The 27,707-nt window shown below is 37.4% G+C and overlaps 1 protein-coding gene across 3 annotated transcripts in view; it reads left to right on the top strand.

Annotated features, from left to right (window-relative positions):
- The first annotated feature begins 6 nt into the window (after positions 1–6).
- Positions 7–27,707, top strand: part of LOC131676591 (uncharacterized) — a 121,280-nt gene continuing 93,579 nt past the window's right edge. Inside the window, exons 1-2 of one of the 3 annotated variants that reach the window (XM_058955732.1) lie at positions 7–168; positions 6,158–7,035. In XM_058955732.1, coding sequence (XP_058811715.1) covers positions 6,807–7,035 — 229 coding nt within the window. In that variant the 5' untranslated portion in view covers positions 7–168; positions 6,158–6,806. Of the gene's footprint in view, positions 169–5,163; positions 5,391–6,157; positions 7,036–27,707 lie in introns of those variants that run through there. The other 2 variants (XM_058955735.1, XM_058955734.1) reach the window with 2 other exon arrangements.

Here is a 27,707-nt window from a genome sequence, read left to right as displayed (position 1 = left end):
TCCGGCCGGACAGTGTCGCAGTCCGGCCAGGTTGGATTTGGACGTGTTGCGTGAATCGTTTTAGGAACTAGTAAAGTGTGTTGTTTTCGCTGCGCGAAGATTCAATCGGTCGCCGTCTTTGTGTGTGATTTACGACGTTGCAAACCTTCGAATCTGTCACGGAAAAAGGTAATTTTTCTTGTACAATCGTACGGCGGACCCCCTTCTTCAGCCTTTACCGCCGCCCTACGGAAATTTCAGATGTTGTGTTCTACTCTTGTCAAAAGCGACCACGAATCAAGTAGTAGGCGGTGGGTTTAGGATTGTATTGGTGAGATTTGTTCCCGTCTGCTGGTTGCATTGAACTTTAATGAATTAATAAAATTGTGGTATACGATTGAAAGAGGACTGTGAGCTGATCCGAACAGATCGTGAATAAAAGTGCATGTTGTCTGTGAACATAGTAGAAAATTTTCTGTTTCACACCAAAAAAAACGTGAAGGACGGCACAGTGACACAGCAGTGGGGCTGAATGGTGCTCCCCGAAAACCAAAAGATTGCGCTTTAGTGGTGTGTGTGAAAGCTTCGACTCCGTTTTCCATCATTGTACGGTCAGCTTTTGAGGTTTGTTTTTTCTCCTTTCGTTGAGATTGTGTTTGTGGTACGATGAAGAGTGAAGTTTGTGTGGTTACGAAAGGTGAAACGGGTCATGTTTTGAGTTGCTTGTTGATGATTGTGATGAAGAGATGAAGAAGAGGAATCGACTTGGTAAAGTTTTGCTTTGTACTTACATGCGATTTGTTCTGCGGTTGAGGTCTTGAATGAGTGATATTAGTGCTGGATTTGTTACGGAATGGTGGAGGAATGAGATGCCGACGTTTACATTTACGTTGTGCTTGTAAGGCATTATAAGTTGTCTATTTCGTAGATACGCTTGGATACGAATAGATTGAATCATTTGTTGGTTGATGATTTAGAAGGTACATTGCTACAATATGAAAATTGTTCTTATTATACGTGAAAATACACAAAAATTTGGCGAAAATCGGTGTGAAATATCCAAAAATCTAAAAATATCGCAATACAGTGAAGAGCCGTTTTTGTCAGCCCCTTGGTTTATTTTAGGCTAATATAATGTAAACATTGGCAAACCCGGTTCATTTTTTCTCTTTTTAATAAACCAAAGATGTTGAAATATTTTTCCTTAGTCCCTAGACATAATCACATATACCTTATAACTTATTTATTGTTAATTTATGGATCTTTAAGATTAGAAAAATACGCCCTAAGAAGAATTTGACTTGTTACGTGTGCTAGAGACCATCAAACATATTTCTATAAGAAGTTGGCAAAATTTGAGGTAGACAAAATCGGGCCTGATAAACCCTTGAGCAACATAGGTTGGCCACACCTGCTTTGATATTCAGGAGTATTCGGATATTATTAGTTGCTACCCAAGACAGCTTTCTTTATCACATGAATTCTCTTTTTTCAAGAATTAAACTTCAAAATGGCAGATCTATAAGAAGGATAAATATTTTTAGAAAATTTTGAATGCATTTTTTATCCAATTTTTCCATTTGTCGCGTTATCTCAAAAACAAGCGAAAAGATGAAAGAATGTTCAAGCTAATTTATAGAAAATTTTGCAGACGTAAACAGATTGGTAACATTTTAATGAAATTGACATCCAAGGTCAGTAACCAACGTATATACCTTTTGGGGTCCGTTTGCCTTTGTTCGACTCAAACCGACACCATTTCATTTTCTCTTACAAAGCATACTTGCAAGTGTTTTGCTGATAACAAGATATTGACTCTCTTCCAAAGATTGAAGACTAATAAATCTGTAGCAAAATAATCAAATAATCCCTAATTTTCCTCTATTGGCGGAATACAACATATTTTTCACATGCAGTTAGTAAACATGCTAAAAAAAGTTCAAAATCTGTGAAAATAATCGTTGCTTGTAATGATCGACTTTTGGCTTGGTATAAAAACTTGGGGGGCAATATGAGCAATCTTTAATCTTTCATATCGCAAAGATTATATTTTATTCTAAAATTTAAAACTCATCTCACTTATTTTTATAAGAATCATATTTTCCATTGATTTAGTGACATATTCTGCTTACGAAACATCTTGTAGGTTTTTAGCAGTATTTTCGGAATCAGATTTAAATTTCCATCTTGTTTAAATAATATTCTATCGAATACTTTTCTCGAACAAATATTTTTACTCATCGTTCATAGTAGCTTCAGGTAAAGCTATTTTCGCAGATTTTTTGTTAAAACTACGCTGCCCATAAAAGCATAACAGTCCCATATGGATTTTTGTCGAAAATGAGTTATCTGTTGGATTGTAGACACAGAATACTGAATCATAATGCACAAATAAGATTGCCAGGTTTGTTTAGAAAATATCGGAAAAAAAATACCAAAACATGGTTGTCCCATCCATAAGGCTCAATGAAAATGTAAATCTATAACAGCGTTTTTCTCGGCTTGCTGTTTTTCAATATGGGACTCTTATGCTTTTATGGGCAGTACGATTCTATAACATTTCCCCGAAAACCATTCCCCAGAAAAGAAAATGCCGAAGCTTTTTTCCCAGAAACATTTTTTAGAAAGTGTCAAATCCGAGAAAAAAATTCCCAGAAGGAACCACAACCCAGAAATTTTTTGCCAGAAGGTATCAAAAATTATTTGACTGAAAATTCAGTTTTTTCAACCAAGTTCGTAACAATCATTTTTTTAGACCATTCACATAAATGCGGGGGTATAGCGTGGTTGGTAAATTTTTCTAACCCGAAAAAAGAGGCGAATGACCGAAAACAAATGTTTCTAAAAATGAAATTCAAAAGAACAACTCATGTTTAAAAGAAGGATAACTCTTATAAAATGTATCTATACGAAAAATAATCAGTACCAACAGTGCAATAAAACACTAAAAATTGTCTCAATTATTGAACAAGACTGACATAAAGCCATTTGGCATAATATCGTTTGACATAAGACATTATGTGGTAAATGGCCATTTGGCATAACAGGCCTGTGGTATAAATAGCATTTAGCGTAAGTTATGAAAATATTTTCGAAAGTGTGTCTCATGGGCAGATCGTACGTTTACGTACGAAACATTTCCAATGCAAAAATAGATATGCTCACGTTTTGTCAGATTGTGCATTCATTTTGATTTTAATACAGATTCAAAGAAAGCTCAAAAGAAGGGATCAATCCCTATGTTTGAGTAAACCGGGCAGGCGAAAAGATCACAAGTTTGCGTGCAAAAGTTATTTGGCATATGGATTCAAACAACTGCTCATGATTAAAAGAAGGAATCAATCCCTATATTAGAGTAAATCGGGTATACGAATGGATAACAGGTTTGCTTTTGAGGGACCGCTGCTTCCGACGGTTTATCCTCAGCAGTTTTACACCGCATCAGTTCCTTGACTTAGGTAATCCGCATATTTTAAAATTCACCAACTAGCACAACGCATAGCACTATTTTATTCTTTTGGATTGTAGATGAGGGTCATCGCTTCAGATGATTGTTGCCAAATGGCTCCCAAAAATACCTGTTCTTAATTCTAAGATTTGTCCTACCTGTATTAGCAGTGTACTCTTCGAGGGGAATTGGAAAACGAGGGTTCACAACTCGCCCCACATGCCTTACTTTTGTCTATATTACCATTTGTCCTATCGTAATTGCTTTCCACGATTGTTTTGTGGATTATTGCTCATATGGCATTTCAGCTTTTGAAAAAAATTAACAACATTGATTACCAGCAGCAACACTATTTTTTTAGAAAGTAATTATTAACTTGAAAAAATTAATTTCTAGGAACAATTTAACTAGCATCTGGGACCTCTAGAATTAGAGATCAATTCCACTATTGTTTATATCATGTACAAAAATAAACATAATAAGGCGAATGGAACAAATCTGAGTCAATAATGTGACATAATTGTTACCATCACATCACAAAAAATAAACCAAATATGAAACAAAGTGAAAAGAAAATGAAACAAATTCTATTGAACATGAGCGAAAATATAACGGAAGGTGATCGAACAGTAACAAAATAAAACACTGAAAATGATGGATTACTTTTTTAAGAATGAGAAAAGGATAGCCGGAAGAAGGATATGAACAAAAATAAAATAAAATCCAAGCTAAAAACAAACTGGAGTAGGACAACGAAAAAATCCTTTGATAAGACTCGAGGACTCCACTGGCGAGTGAAGAAACTGCAAATAACGGTGGCAATCAACGTTAAACAGTTGATGCAAAAGACGAAATTGAAACACATATCCCAAATGTTTTCTTCAACTGCCATGACTAAGACCCCTGCTAACTGTCGCGAAAGTGTCATATTTGGAGTGGAGATATGTTATATCGGAAATACCGCACGGCCGATGAGATGGTGATGTACAACTGGTCGTTTCATTTGAATGTCATTGTGTCTGCTGACCGTTAACATAATAATGTATTTATTTATTTGTTCAGCGTTCTTCAAAGGATTTTATTTGTCTAGCAAGAAGATGCCATGACATGGAGGAAACATTCAGTAACATTATGTAGCTTCCCACTGCCCACCCGAGCAAAGTCGAACACAAAATTTATAGCAAATGGACATCATATTCAACATTTCAATGAGGTTTCAATTTACTCTCGCTATTGGCAGAAATGGTCTTTTGTTCGACGGCATAAGATGTACGTGTACGTGTTCGATAACGTAGAAAATTTCCCAATATTCGATTATGTTCCCCATATTCATAGCTTTGCTTGAAATAGACTAGGAAATTTCAGTTTTTCCGAAAGATTTGCTGAAAATCAGTTCTACGTTGTTCATAGAAGTTATACAAACTTCGAAATTTATGAAATACTGACGAAGTATCATACAACAGCCACAAGTAGCAAAACAAGTCCTTCCAGAAGTATTTTGTTAATTTAGTAGTTTCTGAATATTGTACGTCTAAATAGCAGATCGTCAGCTATACGACACCGAACCTAACATATTCTGACCATTGATTGCAACACGATTTTCGATTCTTTTTTTCCACCAGACGTGATCGAGCAGCTGTGCGTAACATTCCGACGACCGTTCACCCAGCCAAATCCAGTTAGAAAAGACGAAACGGCCAGCAACCGATTGTAGCAAGAATCCATCTCCCGGCCGAATAGACCGAAAGGAACGGTTTTACTCCCCAAGGGAAAACCTGTTTCTCTGCTCGAAAGCAATTTTCATCCTCCTATTACGAAAGTGCAGAGACAGCGGAGAGAACACATTTGTAGAGGGAGAAAAAAAGCAAGTGCGTAACCAACGCCCCACCTGGATTTACCGTCGTCGAATTATTCGAGGAAAGCGGCGTAGTCAGTGCAGCAATGCCGAGGAAACGAGTAAAGTGTATTTATCGATTCTTCATTTTCTAATCTAATTCTTTCGTCTCGCTCCAGCATTATGGGATTTGACTCTCCTTAAAGGGAGGGCAGGGAATTGAAAATCATAAATATAGGAAACCTCCCTCCCTGTCCCATCCCTTAACCTCTTTACCATATCCACGATATAAGCGAAGAAAAAAATTCCCTCTTCGCTGACCGAGCTGATAAGATTACTTGTCAATGGGCTTAGTGTGTTTTCAGTCTGATTTTTCGCTGGAAAAAGGCAAATCCCATCAATACCCATTTATGATAGACCATTATGAGATGATCGAAGGAGGCAGTGCCTTAGCAGATAAAAACAGAGCCTGCTTGTGTTCGAACGGCTTTTGCTGTGGTCGGTCGTTGTTGGTGGTTTTTTTTTTCTCCGTAAAAGGGAGGGTTACTTTCATGCATGGTTGGCTAGTTGCTAAGGAAACACGATGGGAGCGTCGTGTTTGTTTGGATGAGGGTGAGGAAAAGGTGATTGACTTTTTCAAGTGCGCGTGCATCGAGTCCAATCATACGCGTCGTCACAGCTTGCATGGTTCTTAAACTTTTACACCGCTCTCTAATCAAGAGAAATAAACATGTGAAGAACATATGTTATAACACTCGTTCGTTAATGGCGGCTGCTAGTGTTCAGCGATGATTGGTAAACTTCTCACGGAAGTCATTAATTCATTTACGTAGAATATCCTTCACATAGAAACTTTATAACACTAATCATCTTTATGTTTTCGCCTCTACTTGCAGAATAGTCCCACCCATTGGCGAGTGATGAAGTGAATAGTGAAGGCCCCCGGGTCGGTCGGTGATAATTATAATAAATGATCGCAAATTAGAAACTATGACTAGAAGCTTTTTATTTTCGGCGGATAACTACCACCGTCCGGAGCGAGTTAAAAGAGTGCGTAAATGTGACGAAGGAAAATCTACCGATGTGAAGAAATAAAAAGGAAGCAAGATAAAATTTGATTATCATTAAGCTGGGCCTGTGCGAATAAATTGGAGCTGGAAAATTAAGCAAAATAATAAGTTATGGGTGTTTTGTGTGTGTGTGTTGTTCGTGAATCTCCAGGAAGCAAAATTGTGTAATCAAAGTGTGTTTAAAGTAAATATTGAAATATTCAATTGCCTGCAACAAAAATGTGAAAAGAGCTCGCTACTACGATATATCTTCCCAGTAGCCGAATCAAAGTACTTAATCGTTAGATTTCATCGCTACGTGTAAAATCAATGTCTATTAATGTCGTCAATGTTTCCGTGAAAAAAATAATATCAAATGTTAAGTCAATTCGTCCCCGCAAATTGCCACCCGCCGTTACGTGTTTTATTCAAATGCAAATTGTGCTTTCAATTTGAAATTTAAATGAGTATTTGGTGATGTCATTACTGGCCGAGAATGAACTGGATTATACTAGGGGTGGTTTTCATCCTAACGCCGCAGCTTCGCTTGGACCCTTGGATCTCGTTGGCCGAGTCACCGCCCAGTTCGCTGATTGCCAGTCTGCTGGCGGCCACCGGCACTGGCAGCAGCGATGGCAACAGCAACAACAACAACAACAATGCAGGTCGTCGGAGTGGAACTGGAATTGGGGCCGTGCACGGAACGCCGACACCCCTTCACGCAGGTTGGTGATCACTTTTTTTGTCTAATTTCCATTATTAAAACAAGTGGTTCAAAAATAGTTTCAGAAATGACTAATGTAATTTTAAAACTGTTTCAGAATTTGCAAAATTTTTTGACTAGTTTAGAATCAGGGTCCAAATGCGATATTACTCGTCTGAGGTTTACCGATTTTAAAAAGAAAATTATCAAATTTTAATTCCACTAAAACGGAAAAATCCTAAATTTTAATTTTACTAAATCATCCTGTTGGAAAGCTGCTTAACTCCGTCTTCGTAGCTTTCAACAAAAATGGCATGACAAATCCACTTGAAATGCCTCGTGCATGTATACTTCGGAATAGTACTAGTGACACATGTCTTATATCCGACCTCACAACTCGCGATATTTATGCAGTCAAGGTCAATATGACTTTATAATATGAACAGGAAGTACGTCTATTACCCGGCATATTAGCCGCAAAATGAACCATCACCTTCTGGTGATTTCCAAAGGGTTGTATCATACTATGCCAGAAATGGGTTTCTTTTCATAATCGACAGTGATGCAAATGCCTACAACATGGCGCTCACATATCAATTTGAAAGGTGCCGAGTTCATAGATTACTTAAGTAGTACCAATCTGCATAACCTTAACGTAGGAAATCGCCCAGCATTTGCACAATCTAGCGGGGAAGAGGTGTTAGATGTAACTCTTTGCTCTGACGGTATTACGCATGAGTTAAGAAACTGGCTCGTACCCAGCGAGCTCGAATAGCCGTTACCTGATTATAAATACATCGTGCTTGATCATTTAAACGACTCGCTAGATATTGTCATCTATCGTAATTCCAAATCTACGCACTGGAACCCGTACGAAGGGAGCTTGGCGACTAGGCTTTATGAGTATTTTCTAACGATTGAATCTGTAAGTGACTTGGATAAGGTCGTGGATAACACGAATTCACTCATAGTGACAGCATACCAAGAGGCTTAAAGTAATGCTGGCTTGTAGAGGAACCCGTTGGTGGAATACAAAACTTGTTCAACTCAAAAATTTACGTAGAAGAGCTTGGAATCGCAGACGCAGGGACGGATCGGTGGTCACGTATAAAAATACCCTTTGATCGTCCAAGTGAAGCGGTTGGAAAAACCACTGCCCAAATGTCTCAAGTCTCAACGAGACTTCAAAAAGGTTATTTTCGAAATCAACTCATCAGTTCGATTAGAACAGCTGATTGTGTTTGTTCATCTGACGATGAACTCAACGGTCGTGTTGACACTTACTTCCTAGGATGTACGGAGTCATCACCGACGACTGCCTCTGAGTTCTTTTCAGGTGGTTTTGATGCTTGGGCATTCACTCGTAGAATTGTGACAATCGAATCAATCAAATGAGAGATTGTTGCGTATACGCCTCCGATGAAATATAGAATAATTACTATTCTACTTCAAAGAAGATCTGAAAACCTCATGCATATTTTGAAAAACGTTTTTACTTTTGGTCTTTTGGTACATTAAATCGAAGACTACATATTAAGAAGACTGATATCTCTTTTCTTCCCCCATACAAACGAGAAGCGACAGAGGTTACAGCGCCTCTATTGGAGGAAGGTAGGAAGCTTAATGTAAAAGTGTATATGTGTGCGTGCATCACTATGGGAAGTACTACCTTTTCCCGCAAGGGGCGTTGCTGTTACTGTCTCCAGGTTCTGGACAGAGTTGCCAGTCTTCTTGATATGCAGTCTTCGATTAAATCCTACATTAAACTATCGTGGAGAGAAATAATTGTAAAACTCATTCCTTAAGGTGACCGCATTACTTATGAGGAGGCAAAGAGCTTAAGATCGACCAGTCTGACCATTCTCAAATCAAATTAAATCAATGTCTACAACATTTGAAAAGCTTTTTCGCAAAAGCAACCAATCTTGGTAGTTTTTTCTTGATATTGAATGTATTTTTAACAACGTGTCTCTCGCATCCATTTTGAAAGCAGCATGAGGTCATGGAGTACCTTCATATATCACAAACTGGGTACACGCAATACTTAGCAACCGACATCTGTACTCATCGTTAATACAAGTAGCGATAAGGAAAGTGAACATCTGAAGTGCTGTCACCACTTCTATGGAACCTTGGCGCTGATGGCTTGTTGAGGAAACTTAATGAACTGGGGCTTCCGACATATGGTTTCGCGGTTGATTATCATGTAATGATCGCCAGTATTTGCATTAACACACTGTTTGATTTGATGCCGCAAGCCTTGAAGAATATTTGTTAAACTGATGACTTTTTGTTGGAGGGTTGATCCGGTGCTGGTGTTTACTGTCGTGAAATGGGATTAGACCACTCCCATTCACTTGGTAGATACTGTACCTGTACCAAGATATAGGAATTCCTCGACCATATGTCATGCCGTACCACGGAACACTTACGAACACCTCTATCAGCAACATTGTACCTTGCCTTGTCAGAATTTATAGTCAGTTGGATTCCCGCGGCTTTCTTTTTAAAACTATAAAGGCCTCTTCCACTGTTCTATGATCAACGCCAATGATGTTGGTGTCTACCGAAGGCAAAAAAGTCAAGATGAAGCTCTGGTACCATTGCACATCAGACCTTCGTGTCGCTCTGTTGATCGCTTTGTTGAGCAACAGAATCGAGAGTGCATCGTCCTGCTCAAATCCGGCCGGTGGTTGATTTTGTCCTTTTTTTAAACAGCATTTCAAGCTTTTAGTTCATGAAATTCATTTTTCGTTTGTTTTTGCGTCTTCGGAGCTTTAATGTTTGGAAAATAGTAAATAAATTCTAAATAATTTTCATGCGATAATTAAAAATATATTGACCGAAATGTTTAGTTTCTTTGACTTAAAGTCTAGTTTGACTAACTTATATTTTCTAACAATATAAAAACTATACTAGGCGAAAAAATGGAAAAAGATCCTTTATATCTATTTTATTTAACTACACGGAAAAAAATGCTCTGAAAATCGGTAATAAAGTGCCATGAAATCTGTTCAATTATGTTTAATTTCCCGTCAGCAACACCCGAGTAACGCGTTGCGCAGTGGAAATATTTGTTTTTGTTTTATGGACTTCACTCACTTTTTCCGCCAAGTCATTTCTAATTCGATTTTCAGTACACGAACTAGTTCACAGCTCCATGAATATTATTCATAAAACCAAAGATAGACTTATGACGGTTTTCATAGATATAGGAACCTTAGTTCACAAAATAAAAAAAATATTTTGGATATTTTCTCGTGATCTATTTTACGAAATTCATAATTTTTTTCGTGAATCCATTCAATCATCGTGAACTAATTCATGATCCCTAAAATATTAGTCACGTTTCAATATTCGTGCTCGTAAAATAGTTCACAAAATCATCAAATATTATGTATTCTTGAACTGGTTCACAGAATAATGAAATAATATGTTCGTGAACTGGTTCATGATTCCTAACGGAGTCACAATCCAATATCCGTGCTCGTTAAATAGTTGACTAAAACATGAAATATTCATGTCTTCGTGAACTAACTCATGGTGCCTTGTATAATAGTCACAACTTGCCATTCGTTTTCGTGAAATAGTTCACGCAATCATAAAATATTATTCATGTATTCGTGAACTGGTTCATGATTCCTAGCTTATGATTTACAATCTATTTTGCGTGCTGGCGGTATTTAGAAGATACAATTTACAATTTCATGTAACATGGTAATGACATTTTTACGTGTACTCTTTTGTCTGGTATAGTTTTTATATTATTCGTGGAATCATTTTTGTTCCATGCACTTTTTCAAGATATGTCCAGCTGCTAGCGATCAGTAGTAGGTACGAGCAGTAGATATAAAAAACTACAAGGGGCAGCCCTATGGGGTTGCACGAACTGTAGACGTAGGACTATACTACTTAATGTAAAATATTTATTTTCTTAGTACTTAGTGTGTGGGAAAAAAACACCCGGACCGGTGAAGAAAAATCAAATTTTAGACAATATAATCACATATCACAATTTTTTTTCTGCAAAATGCCCTGTGTGTATGCAAAGCTCATGATTTGTTGGGATATTAGCATTGATCGGAAAATGCTTTTCAACGCTGCGCATTGCATACATACAGGACATTTTGCAGGTCACCAGAAGCTGTTCATTTTACCACCGCCACATGTTCATTTTACCCACTCGCTATAAACATGTCTCATTTTTGGACATGTTTAGAAATCAAGAATCATGTTTGAAAAAATGTGTTTATGACGAAGTATTTTTACCAGATATGTACAAAACATGTCTAACAAGAAACATATAAGGTGATTGTAATATCTCATTCACTTATTAGTTAGAAAATAATGACTTTGCTTAACGTGTTCATTTTACCGCCAGTTCCCCTACCCACCAACACATTCGCCACAAACATTGAACCCAAGCGCACAATGCAAAATGAGTCAACGCTGTTGATGATGGGTAGAGCGAAAGAGACAACTATTACCACCACGGCACTATTAACGCATTTCACCAAAATTCCACGCAACCTTTCCCGATTGAAAGGAGCCCTTAGCCCATCTGTCATATAATCGTGATTTTGCATAGCGAAGGGCTGAATGATAACACATTTTGTTTCAGAAAACAGCCCTGCGTTATGCAACACTTTGTGCAGGTTGATTATACCAGTTGCAAGCGGGGCCAAATTCACCAAGTTCCGTAAAATTCCTTTTAAATTACAGAATTGATAAAATTGCTTAGATGAGCTAAACTAATTAATCAAATCCTGTTTTAAAAACTGTCCTTGCGTTTAAACCAAAATGGGAAGCTTATTACTACCACTACATTACTTAATTTCAGGCGCAAATAGCAAATACATGTGCTAGTTAAACCAAAAATTTACTGGCAACATTACAGCGGCATTTAGGAAGCAGTTGGAGCGGTCGCCTGTTGGACGACACAGGGTAGCGTCCCTCCACAGCCAGTGTAACGGACTTCTAACTCAGCTACACTGGCTGTAAAAAAACACAGCGCAGTGATCTGCTTCGCCAGCCGTTCAACAGGGAACTGAGCGTGTCTGGCCAAGTCCGTTCTTTAAATAGTCGATGATGACGTCATTCATAGAAGCGTTGCGCGCTAGGTACACCAATCTGTCGTACAGGGCTTGGGAAGCGCTATCTTCTGTGTGTTAATGCGCGATATTTTGACAAGGTTGTACCGTGCAGAGCCCATCCACCGATAGGCCTCCATTTACCGATCAATTTGACGGCGAAATTGTTTTGACTCGTATATTGCACGGAATTTAGAAATCATTAATAAAGTGAAATATGGAAATAGTACGTAGAAAATCAATATAATATACACTTTCATTATTCATCTTTTCATATTTTTCCAAATAATTATATTTGAATGCTGTATTAAATCCGTTGCCTTTTTACCGCTTTTTTCTCTTAACTCAAAGTCAACTGTTAATAAAACTGTGCAAGAACAATATTTCTAAGTGAATTATACACAAACCGAATGAACAAAGTCTGCAACACATGTTTGGACCTAATTTGTCGTTAATAAAAAATTATATACCTAGAATTTTCGGCAAATGGATATCAATTACTTGTAGTGATCGATGAATGACACTCTAGAATTGTTGGGCTTTTCGGCTATTTTGCACTGTCTTCCAATTCATTTACAAAGTTGCGTATTTTTTCTTGATAGTTGATTAAATATTCTAGTTGAAAACGAAGATCGAATTGAAATGCCTTTTAACACTGTTTTTTTTAAAGAGCGTTGGAAGTAGAAATCGCTGTTAATTGATCGGTAGATGGGTCTTGTGCGGTATATTATTTAATTTTTTAATGCTATGATATCAAAAATCTTTGGGTTTATCTATTGGAATCTATTCTTAGAAGTATTTCGGGGCGATTTGTGCAAAAAATTTAAAAATGTATCGTGAGATGGCTGAATTATATGCGTTTAAAATTGGACCACTTTTCGTTACATATCATTTTTGTAGAATTTGCAGAGTGCACCCCCATATCGAAAACAAAGACGTAGTCCTACGTCAAAAACTTAGAACCTCGAACATCGTTATTCATTTGATAAGGTTCATTGTGATGTCTGAGCAGAAAACGAAAATTGTTCGTGATATGGTTCACAGAACAAGATATCGCGAATCAGTCACATTTTTATGATCCAGTGAAATAAAATATCATGATAACATGAACAGATATTACGAAAATCGTGAGTAATATTCTGAAATCATGAACACAAATCACAACTAGTGACAAAAATATCTAAAATAGTGACTAAGATCTTGAAATCATGAACATGAATTACTCTATTCATGACTAAAATATCACGATAACAAGAACCGAAGTTGCAAAAATCGTGGCTAAAATCCTGAAATCATGAACACAAATAACACGACTCGTGACAAAAATATCTAAAATCGTGACTACGATCTTAACATCATGAAAATTAATCACTCTACCCATGACTAACATATCACGATAACGTGAACAGAAAAAACGAAAATCGCGACTAAGATCCAGAAATCATGAACTTTAATCCCGCTAGTCTGACAGAAAAATCCGATGGTAAACATATGGATAAAATAGCACGGTAACGTGATGAGAAATCATAAGAATCGGGAATAAGATCTTGCAATCATGAACAACGTTTGACTGTCGGTAAATCATGAACAAGAATCACAGCAAAAACTAAACATGTCCAGGGAACAACAGTAACCCAACAAAACATTCTAATGTAATGCCATGTATATGTTCGGGGCGAACTAGTTTTTTAAAAACGCAAATAATTTCATATATACGAGGTCTCACAAAATCGTGACTTTTTGTTCATGAATTTAGGAACGGATTTTTTCCGTGTATTCTTCATCTTGAAACTATGTTATTAGTTATTCATATAGTATTTTTATTTGTGCACTGTGCTATCCCGGTGTGATGTAGAAAAAGAGATAGATTGATTAAACCAAAGTTTGAATGAGCTCCGACCACATCACTGTATTGTAATGTGAGGAACGAAAATGCTACTAGATTAATGAGTACGATGACTAAGTTTGATGCATAAAATCGACAATTTTTATACCAATTTAGAAAATGTTTGAAGCATTATTGAAAACGCAACTGTTTTTTAAAATTGAGGGATTTAAAATAGTGTTCTATCGAAAATGTTCTTATTGGAGCCACGATTTTATAATATATCCGTCAATCATAAGAAAAAATTGGAATTTGCATTTCGACTTTGTCTCATCAGAACCCTATACTAACTTAGTAAAAAGATTATGCTAGCACCGGATTGACGCTAGTCGCAAAAACGAAATCACTATTTGTGTTTATGAGCAAACCTCTAGTCAAACGTGATATCCCGCAAAAAGAAGAGTTGACACTCCTGCGCTAGGGTAGTCCTGTCACTAAGTTAGTGTCCGATTCTGATGAGACGAAGCCGAAGCGTAAATTCCATAACTAATTAAGTTACAGGTTTTCGTTCCCTTCTCGTGCGAATGTAATTTTATATAATTTTCTGCTTAGTTGAGAAAAATTGGTTCTCGCCTAAATTTTTCTCCTTGGTGAATCATATAGGTTCCATACCTATAACGCGTTACTTTTATTTATGTGATTCTAAAGTCCCTTAATGAGTGCAAGGCGATATCACGTGTCGAATGAACGTACCTTAAAACGACTGGTGGCAATTTAAATCTATTTGTATCAACAATAAATCGATTCGAGTTAATAGCGACAACCGTTTGATTGAGTGACAGAGATTGATTTGTCCGACATTCGATTAAAAGCCATACAACAACATTACAGCTAATGGATAACAATGTAATTAGTTTTTGTTCGCTAGTTGGTCTCTTTGAACCGTGTACTACAAATCAATAAGACCAATAGCTGGTAGTGTGTCGTTGCATCACCATAAAACTCTGAGAAAGGAAGGGGGACACGTTCCATTTTCACGTTTCACTACCTTTCGGGGCTCTTGCGGAATGCAACTAGCGCTTGTACTTTGTTGGGTTTTTTTTTCGCCATAAAATTACAAAACTGTCGACCCCGTCACTGGGGTAACTGAGTCACCACCGAACACCGTCGTCGGTCGCAAAACCGGAGCAGAAACGTGTGGGAACATGAAAAACGTACCGAAAGCATCGGCCAAACGCGAGCATAATGAATTGTTGAAACATTGCAGCACCGAAACAAACAAATCAAAACTTGCAGCATAGGGCAGCCACTCCAAACAAATAGACTCCACACACCACCACCTGGCCGCTCTAGCTTGTGGGCGGGTGGCAGAAACGATGTTTAGCTGCCACTCGGAGTTAAACAGAAACGACGACGCTTTGCTGGGTGGTCTCATTTCGGACTGTTTTCATGTTCCGCCGAATAGTTAGAGGGATCGTTTGAGTGTAGAATTAATGATACTATTTTTATTATAAACGAACTCTTCTAGCTATGTTTAAAATTGTAAGTGTAAGGAGTGTAGGCTACGCTGCCAAAAAAATTGGAATTCAAAAGAAAAATTCACACTGTTCCATCAGATAATTCAAACTGTTGCATCAAATAAAAACTGTTCGCTCGGTTTCACAACACTTTTCAGTCTATCATCGATATTAGACTGTTAAATGATCATATCGAATCTATCGTTCCAAACATGCTTTTAGCAGTGTAGCCTACACTATCACTGCTACCCTGTTTTCATCCCTGCCAGCTAACTTTTCTCTGGAAAGAGACAGATTGCACCGCCCTACCCATTACGGTGGAAGGCGAAACTAGCAATTCAACATCCGGAAATGGGTAGCTGGGCGCAGTTCTACCAAATTGAAGTGGTACAATCGTACAAATTTAGTGGCAAAATGAAATAAATTTAGTGTTCAACACATGTGCGTGCCTATTGTGTTTGGTGTGTTATCGTAGCTCTCCGCCTGTTTCGAACTCAAACAATACAAACAGCTAGTGGTGCAATAAATTGTGTAGTTTGGGTTTTTGTTTTTTTATGCCTCGTGTTTAACAAATTGCACGGTTAGTCGCCGGAAGCATCAGGAGTTGGTGGAGTGGTTTCGATTGAATCGATCATGTGTTTTGCTGCAAATTTGAAAGCTATTTGTTTGGATGATGTGCGTGCTTTTTAGGGTTTTTTTTGTTAGGTTTGACTAATTTGAAATGGTTAAAAATAATTTAAATTTTCATCAAGGAAAGGTACTTGTTTTGCGGAAATTTCGGATCTTTTTCTCGGTTTTTACGGCGCTTATGTTGAAAAAAATTTCACCAAATTTTAGTAATATCACTAAATACTTGTAAGGTCAATGCATATTTCTATGTTTTATGGATTAAGCACAATGATGCTCTCTATTCTTAGGTCATTGTTACGACGTTTAGACGTAAGACGTGATATGAGTAAGTTTTTACGTGCACGGTGACGGTCATCAATCACAAATCGCCTGCCAAACCGGATAAGTTTGTGTGCAATTTCGACTATCCCCAATGTTTAAAAATTGTCTTCAAAACGTAACAGAAGTTCGATTCAAATAACTCTGTATTTCAACTTTATCCTAGCGCATATAGCGTTTTAAAACTATTTAATAAGGCATAATGTAACTAGCATAAGAAAAACACTCTTATTTCAATACTGATTTACTATCCTCTTCGAGAGTATAACGCCAATTGGCGTGCTTAACAACAACAATTCGCATGAGTGAAACCCAACGAACACCGCTCCGGATGGAATAATACGAGGAGGAAGCAAAATACAAAGCTGTCACCTTTCCATTCTACTTTGGATCGCGTACCGTTTGAATTCGAATTCCGGACAGTTACGAAACTTGTGTAGAGTATTGATTATTAACAACGAAAAGCAGTCAAATTTTAACTTTCTGGTTAAAAAGTACAGTACCAAGTTAAAAAATTTCTGAAAATTTTGTTTAAATTTTGCTCTCATTTCGTCAATTTTTGACCGAATTGGATGGAACCGGCTTTAAAAGATCTGGAATTTAGTCCAGTTTCTATGTACCGAGTAGCGTTCAAATCCGAATTCCCTTGGGGTATATCCGGCATCCCAGTGGGGTGACGGACGAGTTGTGAAGAAACATTCCATAAATTTGAATACATTTGTTTTGAAATGTGCTACATATGACTATTTTCCATTGATCCTTCACAATAGACATGAATTGAACCAATCTTGGCCACCGGAGAACTGTTCCAGGAGAACCTAAGAAAATGTATATATTGTTCTATCATTCCAGCGATTTGGGTTCATAGCTTTATACGAAATGCGAAGTTCTTCCAATCATACAATTCTACAGCTCCCTCAAGGCCATTCCGGCACCGATTCCGTACGGATGGACATTTGACACCATTTTGAAAACCAAGATGGCGGCTTCCGGTTACCACAAAACAGTGAAAACCACAATCTATATGGGTGTTATTTGAAAGAAAACGGTCAGCAAAAGCCGGAAATTGATAATTGACGCCATTTTGAAAAGCAAAATGGCGATTTCCGGTTACCACAAAACAGTGAAAAGCATCATCAATATGGGTGTCATTCGAAAGGGAGTGGTCAATAAAAGACAGAAATTGATTTTTGACGCCATTTTCAAAACCAAGATGGCGGTTTCCGGTTATCACAGTGCGGTGCAAACCACTACCAATAATTGCGTCATTGTAAAGCGCTAGCGATCAGCAAAAGCCAGTAATTGGTTTTTGACGCAAATTCGAAAACCAAAATGGCGGGTTCCTGTTCCAAAGAAACAGTGAAAACCGTCATCAATATGGGTGTCATTTGAAAGGGGTGTGTCAGCACGAGACGGAAATTGATGATTGACGCCATTTTGAAAACCAAGATGGCGGCTGCCGGTTTCCAAAAAACAGTGAAAACTACCATCATTATAGGTGTCATTTGAAAGGGATTGGTGAGAAGAAGTACGAAATTGATTATGCAGTTTTGAAAACCAAGTTTGCGGTTTCCCGTTACTGCAAAACAGCGAAAACTATCATATGTATAGGTATCAGAAAGGGGTAGTCATAAAGTGATTTTTAACGCCATTTTCGAAAACCAATATGGCGATATTTTGAAGCAAAAAAACGCTATTTCCCATATAAAATCGCAGGCGTACAACAATAAAAAACCAACTTGAGTATTCTGAGTTCACACATAATTTATCGTGAAGTAGACGAGCAATTATGAAAAACTACGTTTTTGGTTTCTTTTCAGCAGATCTGGGTCAATTTTTATGACTGTTTGAAGATTTTCTCAATTTTGGCCAATAAAAATGGATTTTTATATGAGAAAATTCGAGTTCTTCCCTTCAAAACAGTGCATCTCAGGATGCGGAACCGATCCACGGATTAGAACGCTACTCGGTATATAGAAACTGGACTAAATTCCAGATCTTTTAAAGCCGGTTCCATCCGATTCGGTCAAAAATTGACGAAATGAGAGCAAAATTTAAACAAAATTTTCAGAAAATTTTTAACTTGGTACTGTAAAGGTTAATTAGTGTCTATAATAATCCTGTTTCTGTTATTTTTCCTCAAATTCTAAAAAGGTACTGCTTAATAATAATAATAATTACTAAATTTTTATGTTTTTATTCAATTGTATGTCGAAAATGTATGTCATCACGCGTCCGGAGGTTCATCAAGAAGCACCTAGACATCGCTTTTATACAGGAGCCGTGGGCAAATAAGCTTAAAATCTTGGGTTTAAATTTCTTAGCTCACAAGTTAGTATATTCTAAGGACCAGCCGACTCCAAGAGCTGCAGTTTTGCTAAAACGAATCAATAAAATTCCCTCCAATTACAGGATTCAACGAGACGTCGTTGCAATAACAGTGGAGGCCCGGATGGTTTGGGGCAAGCAGGAGATTGCGACCACATCAGCCTACTTCTCTTGCGGTACGGATACAGCGCCACTTTCTGAAATCGATGCACTTATAAAGTACTGCAGAAGCATAAACAAGCTCTTTATCATTGGATGTCATGTCAATGTACATCACGCAATATGGAGTACCACGAATGTAAATACCAGAGGTGAGTACCTACTAGCATACCTTTCGTCAAATGATGTCAATGTATGTCACAAGGAAGTTGAACCTACATTTATGAATGCAGTTAAAAACGAAGTACTGAACCTTACGTTATGCAGTGCTCAAATAACAGAAAAGATAAATACTGTCCACCATAGAAGCCAATCAACTCGGTTCAAAAACGCAACAGTTGGAACAGTCGAAAAGAATGGGGGATAAGATCCATTCTCCAGCCGATCTGCATAATGCGTCAAATGGCCTACAAGAGAGGAGCATATCCGCCTGTAACGACAGTTACCCCCCCCCCCCCCCTTTTGTAACGAGGTCTGTATGTCGCGATGTTCCTTGGTGGACCGAAAATCTAGCAACACTTAGGAAGGAAGCTAAGCGCCTGTTCAATAAAGCGAAGATTACTGGTAACTGGTTCGACCCCATGACCGTTCTTAGCAATTAAAACGCTAAATTGGGAAAGGCCAAAAAACTATCAATGCGCGCAAGTTTTGTGATAGTTCGCCTTCAAAAAGCCTTACCAATGGGTCATACAAATGGCCTAGGGCAAGTGAAAAAAACGCCATGATTCTCACAATTGGCAATAGTGAAATCCTTATTTCATACTATGTTGCGTTCCGGCTTCCCCTCATCAGAAACCGACACTAACACATTGTCGGAATAGATTAGCGCCGGCTTGACGCAAATCCCTTAAAACTAAAACACACGATGTGTTTCAATCAAACGACTGATCAAACGTGATGTCCCGTTCGAGCAGAAGTTCTGTTTATGCCGATGAGATACAAATGAAGCCGAAACTTTTTTTTTTCCATACGTTTATTTGACACGGCATTTGCAAAAGCTTTTTACGCCAGTTTCTTTTTTTACATAGCACGTTACAAAAATCCTTAAGACTAATTTTACCTATACTAGTCATTTGTCTAAAACTAACACTGAAATCACTTTATTGTTTGCTTTTTTCCTTACATTGTTATATTTCATAATGATCTAGTATTTTCGGGTGTATTTATTTACTTTTTTCTGTTATTGTCTAAATTTGAAAACTGAATATTCTAGGACACTTTAATTGGTGAATGATTAGCCTTGGACGAGAGTATGAGGAGATGAATTTAATTAAATTTTGACAGACGCTGTTTTTAGAAAATGATAGATAAGTTCCATGTATAGAGGATCGCGATACGCCAGGATGTCTCTAACAGGAACATGGATTGGTCTTCCTCGGACTTGTAAAGAATCTACTAATTGTGATCTGGCTTCACGATATTCAGTGCAGGACCAAACAACATGCTCAATGTCATGGTAACCCTCTCCACAAGCACAATGATTACCTTCAGCGAGCCCAATACGACGGAGATGCGCATCTAAAGTATAATAATTGGACATGAGCCTTGACATCACACGGATGAAGTCCCGACTTACATCCAATCCTTTGAACCATGCCTTCGTTGATACTTTAGGGATAATTGAGTGTAGCCATCGTCCCATATCTCCATTGTCCCAGGATGTTTGCCAACTAGCAAGTGTCCTCTGTCGAGAAGCGCTATAAAATTCATTGTAAGCGATGGGTCTTTCATATATTTCACCATCTAGTGCACCAATCTTAGGCATAGGGCTTTCGCATAGGCCTGCTAAGCCAAGACAAGTTTCGGCTTCACTTGTGTCTCATCGGCATAAACAGAACTTCTGCTCGAACGGGACATCACGTTTGATCAGTCGTTTGATTGAAACACATAGTGTGTTTTAGTTTTAAGGGATTTGCGTCAAGCCGGCGCTAATCTATTCCGACAATGTGTTAGTGTCGGTTTCTGATGAGGCGAAGCCGAAACGCAACATAGTATGAAATAAGGATTTGTGCCCTCCTGTACAAAGACTGGTTTTTACCAACAAATTTTCACCCTAGTGAGAAATTTTGGTTTTTACCAAATTTTCCTCCTTAGGGTGAAATATAGCATAATAGTGAAATACTGGATGTTGTAATGAACGCCCACTTCTGGTTCGGTTGCGAAAGACGAGAATTCGACAGATGTGTGGTGAACTCCGTCTTTGTGAGGCATAACAGTCACTGGCCCGTCTGATTTTTACACCAACTCTAATTAAATGGGCTATCAACACCTTCGAACCCTACAAATCCGCTGGCCCTGATAATATTCTTCCAACATTTCTTAAAAATCAGTACACATAATTCTTTCGGAACTACTAAACATCCTGAGATCCAGTCTTATTCTTGGGTAATACGTCCTACACATCAATTCACAAGGCCGTGGCAAAAAGACTGCATTCTTGGAATACCCAAGAGGTTGAGAGACTAAAGGAACGTTGGGAGATACGAAAGCAACTTACAGGGTTAGGGGGAAACATGAATCCGTACTAATCGAATTCAATTAGCCCTGAATTTCACCATGATCTGGTGTTCTAAAGAGGGGTTCAACGTGAACACTGCAATAACAGTTGAAACGCCTAGGTGTTATCCAAGACAAAAAACTGAATTGGAACTCGCACCTGACGTACGCTGGTCATTAAGTAACTATAGCACTGTGGGCGCGCAGTAAACCCTTCGGGAAAACTTAGAGTTGGCTTTTTGGTCCTACACGACCATCGCAAGACCGATTAACTTATTCTTCCATTGTATGATAGCCAAATGCTAACTGAAAACCGTCCAAACAATACTTCAGAGTCCATCTTACCTCTCTATAACAGTCGCAATGAAATCAATACAGTACAGCTATGGAAGGCACATTCACTGCACAAAAATGGGGAAGGCGAAACTTGGCTCTCTAAGAGCGATGGGGATTTAAATGGTCACCTAAGCATAATGAATGGACACAAACTAACTTTGTCTTGATCATAGTTCAAGAAAAAAAATGGAACCTGAAATTCTACGTCTCATAAGATCAACACAACAGCGAATTGACAGATGAGGGATGGTTCTAAAATGGATGAGCTGATTGGCTCGGGAATCTACAAACCAAGAATTAGAAAAGCGATATCAATTGGAAAGTGGCCTACCGTTTTCCAAGCAGAGGTATATCCATCATTCACCTGCTAGGAGGTCTGCATGAACCGAAACTACAAACTTGCAAAGGTCGTAATCTTTTCAGACAGTCTAGCAGCTCTAGTGCTGTTGGGAATAAGGTTGTCGAAATGAGAGACCAAACTTGTTTGGGGGTGCATCATATCTTTGCAGTAATTGGCAACTCGAAATAAAGTAATGATATTCTGGGTACCCGAGCAAACGAAAAGCCAATTTCGCCCCTACTGTATGTTTTTTTTTAATAGTGCCTTAAATAAGATCGACTCATGAAAACATCATCATGGTCCGATAGATACCAAATAAAAATATTTTGACGTCTTCATGGGTTATTGAGACCTTTTTTTGGGGTTTTCATGGTAATGAAACTTGGCACGGACCATATTTATGATCTTTTTTAAGGGGTTGTATGGTGTCTAAACCCATGAGGATTTGCCGACGAATTAGCCAGCTGTGGTTCAACAAAAATGTTTGTTAAACCAGAACAATTTTTAGGCACATGCAGCTGTACCTCAAACTAGAACTTTCAGTTTGGAAAAGGACCAACTAAAACTAATGGATCTAAAACGAAAAAACCTACGCATAGTCAAAGGACTCTTTACAGGACAGTGTCCTACCAAGTATCACCTGAAAAAATGTCACAAACGTCAAGACAACATTAGTATTTTTTGGCGTGAACTAGTTTTATGGAAACAAACAGTTTCATGAATGCGAAGTTTATTATTAACGATTTTCGTGATCGGAACACCGAGTCAGATTCCTCGGTCGTGTAGGCGTGATTAATTTGTATCGTTATTCATATATACAGGGACTTTGGTTTTGACATTCGTCATATTCGACGCTGTGTTGCATTTTGTTATACACAATACAGTACCCTCTAATATACAGTAGGTTTAAGACGAGTATGTTTAAAGTGAATTAATTAAATCGGGAGTGGGCGTAGCGTAGTTAGTAAATCGATTGCCTTGTATGCAGCGCACCTGGGTTCGAGTCCCGACCCCGCACATAGGGTTAGAAATTTTTCATAAGAGATTTTTCTAACCCGAAGAGGCGAATGACCTTAAGGTTAAAACCTCTTAAATTAAAATCGAAATAAAAAAGGGTTTTCCTGGAGTGTGTAGTGTCACAAAGCGATTACTAAAATTGATCGCTTGCACTGCAGAGCGATTTTTAGATTTTGTTTAGCGCGGGATGAGAAGGTAGACTAACTGTTGATTCTTGTGTCTCGAATTTTAATTTTCGGCTCATGACTCCCGACTATAAAGCCTTGTCCCTTGTTCTTGATTCGTGGTTCTTGATTCTTGTCTCTTAATTCTTAACGCTTGATTGTTGACTCATGACTCTAAACCCTTGACTCTTGGTTCTTGATTTTTGACTTTTGACTCTTGATTCTCGACCCTTAATTCTTGACTCTTGACTCTTGACGCTTAACATTTGACACTTGACTTTCGATTCTTGACTCTTCACTTTCAACTCTTGGTTCTTGACTATTGACTCGATTCTTGACCCTTGACTCTCGACCCTTGACGCTTGACTCTTGACTCATGACTCTTGATTCTGTACTCTGGACACTTGACTCTTGACTTTTGATTCTTTACTCTTGACTATTTACTCTTTTTACACCTTTTATTTTCTACGCTCTTTTTACTCTCTTTAAGCCTTTTACTTTTCATCATTTTCACTATTTTACTCTATTTGCTTGTTTTCTTTTTTTTTACTTCCTTTGCTCATTTTATTCTTTTAATTTATTTATTCCTTTTACACTATTTACTATTTTTGAATATAATGCTAGTTGTTATGCAAAATTTCAAGTGTTTCTAACAACAAAAGAATCCGGGCTGCAGAAACAATAGTCGTGAGATAGCTAATAGATAAAATAATTTAAATTAGTGTAATGTTTCGACGGTATATTGTAACGGATGAAATATGATTTTCTCGCAGTTTGAACAATATTTTTTCATTTTGCATACTCTATTTTCCTTGTTCCTTTTTCATGTTCCATATTTCAATTTATATTATATACCGTTTTCTATAAATACAATATAAGTAAGACTTTCTGTTAGCAGGGATGCCATTATGTCAGATTTATCTGGTTCAGCCAAATTTTTTCTGCAGCTTTCAGACAAAAAGACAAACCTCTCATTCTGCCAGATTTTTGAATTATAAAAGTTGTTACACAAAAGTGTTGGAAACTTGGGTCATGTTTGCCAAATTTTACGAAAATCGACTAATGAAAGTTCTATGAAGACTAAAATGTTGGTCAAATTTCGATGGCTTTTTGGTTGAGCTGACATATCTATCTTTCTATCTATCTATCTATATATATATATATATATATATATATATATATATATATATATATATATATATATATATATATATATATATATATATATATATATATATATATATATATATATATATATATATATATATATATATATATATATATATATATATATATATATATATATATATATATATATATATATATATATATATATATATATATATATATATATATATATATATATATATATATATATATATATATATATATATATATATATATATATATATATATATATATATATATATATATATATATATATATATATATATATATATATATATATATATATATATATATATATATATATATATATATATATATATATATATATATATATATATATATATATATATATATATATATATATATATAAAAAAGTCAATGTTTGTATGTATATGATTTATAGACTCCCAAACGGCTTAACCGATTGCCGTCAAAATTTGTACATAGTAGGCATTTGTTCAGGAGCGTGTTTGTGTGCTATTGGTTGGGGATTATCTGCCCGCCAGATGGCGCTTCGAAACAAATTGTGTTTTCCTCCTATTTAGTTGAAAATCGCAGCAACGCGCGATGGGTATTAGCTAGTCTATCTATCTATCTATATATATAAAAGTCAAAGTTTGTATGTATATGATTTATAGACTCCCAAACGGCTTAACCGATTTCCGCAAAAATTTGCACACAGTAGGTATTTGGTATGGGGCGTGTTTGTGTGCTATTAGTTGGAGATTATCTGCCCGCCAGATGGCGCTTTGGAATAAATTATGTTTTCCTCATATTTCATTGAAAGTCGCAGCAACGCGCGATGGGTATTAGCTAGTCTATCTATCTATCTATATATATATAAAAGTCAATGTTTGTATGTATATGATTTATGGACTCCCAAACGGCTTAACCAATCGCCGTCAAAATTTATACGTAGTAGGCATTTGTTATGGAGCGTGTTTGTGTGCTATTGGTTGGGGAGTTTCTGCCCGCCAGATGGCGCTTCGGAACAAATTCTGTTTTCCTCCTATTTTGTTGAAAGTCGCAGCAACGCGCGACCGGTTGATACTAGTTTTCTATAAAAAATAGTGTCAACTCTTTCTGTTAGTCAAATAGATGAAGTGTAAGTTGCCCATATCGCGAATCAAGACTTTTCGTTGTAACACCTGGATAACGCTTCTGAATTCTCGGCAACCAGCTGCTCAGAGCAATCATTACATGCTAAATCGCATTTTTAATTTTTTTCATGAATTTATTAAAGGATTATTTTCACGTATAAATCAACCAAACGCAGTTTTCTGTATCTGATTCAGTAGATTTTAAAATTAATCATCAATCCTTTCGACTGTTTCAATCACTGCATCAAAAAAACTTGTCGTTTGAATGATATTTTTATCATGACCTACCATCCGATTTTTCGAGCACTTGCACTGAACAACTAGTTGAAGGATGGTAAGGGACCATTCTGTAAGCATAATCGAATCGTTTCCGTACTCATCGTATGGTTTTTAAATAGGTATTTCGACATTAAACTGTCATGAATTCAAAGCAGTTGGACATTCGAATCCGAACGGTCGTTTCCAACACTATCACGAGCGCGAGATATCGTACACAACGGAGTCACTCACCTGCAGGATTAAGTGCATCCTCAACCTGGCAACCCACTTTCTGGAGGTTGGCTCCAAACATGTGTCATAGTGTGTGTGTGCTCAGGCCCGATGAGAGGGGGGGGGGTCAGCCGGGGCAATTGCCCTGGGGCCCGGGTCGCGTTTGGGGGCCCGAATTTTTATCCGAAAGATGGGTGAAAACGTCTGGTATTCATAGAAGAGCAAGAAAAATAAGAATTGTAATTTCTTTGTAATTATTCACCCTATTAAATTGTCATATGATGAAAGCGGAGAAAAATTTGAAAGACACTTTAATCTAATAACTTGAGAATTCGAAATTGTGGATACCAGAGCTTTATTTTATATTTAACTTTTTTCCTTTTTTATTTCGACTATGTTAGTCACATTTTCTTTTTACATTTTAACGACATTCAATTAGCTAGAGATTACTGGGTAGGGAAATTTATGAAAATTAGGGCCACAGTACTCAAGTGAGAGCAAGGATGTGAAGTAAACAGATCGGAAAACTAGAAGTGGCAGGGTCATTAGAACAGGCTTAATATCGTACGGGCTTAATCTTTGTCTTCTGTTAATGAGGGTCGAGCTTAGGCAGTATAACTACGAATCACCCGAGTTCACTAACATGTGTCCTGGTATCGATAGACGTGTCCATCTTTACCGTGACAACCGACGATATATTTAACATTTGTTAAAACAAACGTTCTTAGAGGAGTTGTCTACTTTATGTACTAGGTCAACAAAACCGAGTTTTTTGTTTGAATTGGCAGAATACTTTACAAAACGTTCAGAAGCCAATTCAATGTATTTTCGAAGAGAACAGCGCCAAACAGAAATGCAAGCACACGGACGTATCCGTCCTCTTCTGCGTTCGTTTCTTTACTGGTGGAACCGGTTGTTGGATTGCAGACACTGGGAGTATTTTATTGAGTGAATATTTGTTTCTGTAAGATCCACAAATCTTGGTTTTGAAGCTTTTTGTGGTTTGGCATAAGATAACGATGTGCTGTTAGCGGTTATAGTAGGCGGACTTTTCTTAGCTACTTCTGTACAATGTTTTAGGTGGTGCAGTGTTTTTTGGAGAATTTGCGCATAGGAATCTGCCCTGGGTGCATAACCGGTGTTGTCTGATGAGATGTTCCATGTTCGGTTAATATGCATAAAATGGTTTTGTAAAAAGGAATTAGTTTGTTCACAAGCATTATCACCACAGGAAAAGGATTAGAATTACCCTGGAAAATGTTCCTCAATGTTATTAAATCCATTTCTCCGTACCTTGATATAAACTTTTTTTTATCGCCATGTCAGGAGTGGGCAGAGATAAATCGTGTAAGCGCACCTGTTTAGAGCCGTTGTCTATATATACGGGGATGCTTTAGTTAACGTTGCCGCATGCGTTGGCGTGTTGTATGTTGTTTCGCGTAACGAATGACTGTGATTAATGTTTTATATGGTGCAATTGTAGGATATTAGCTCCTGCCACATTGAGCACCTTTTTCACTTTTAGTAATTGTTTCACTTCTCGAATAGCTGGTCTCAAAGAACATTTCCAAAAAAACAATAGCAACACAATTTATCCACAGTGGGGCTAGTTTTTGCAGGGGATCTATGGCGGAACGATTTTAGCTTGGACTCCGGGAGGGATGAGAAGGTAGACTGACCTTAATTAGGAATCAGAA

Source organism: Topomyia yanbarensis, chromosome 1 (genome assembly GCF_030247195.1).
Source record: "Topomyia yanbarensis strain Yona2022 chromosome 1, ASM3024719v1, whole genome shotgun sequence".
Lineage (NCBI taxonomy): Eukaryota > Metazoa > Arthropoda > Insecta > Diptera > Culicidae > Topomyia > Topomyia yanbarensis.
This window is presented reverse-complemented; position numbering and strand designations above follow the sequence as displayed.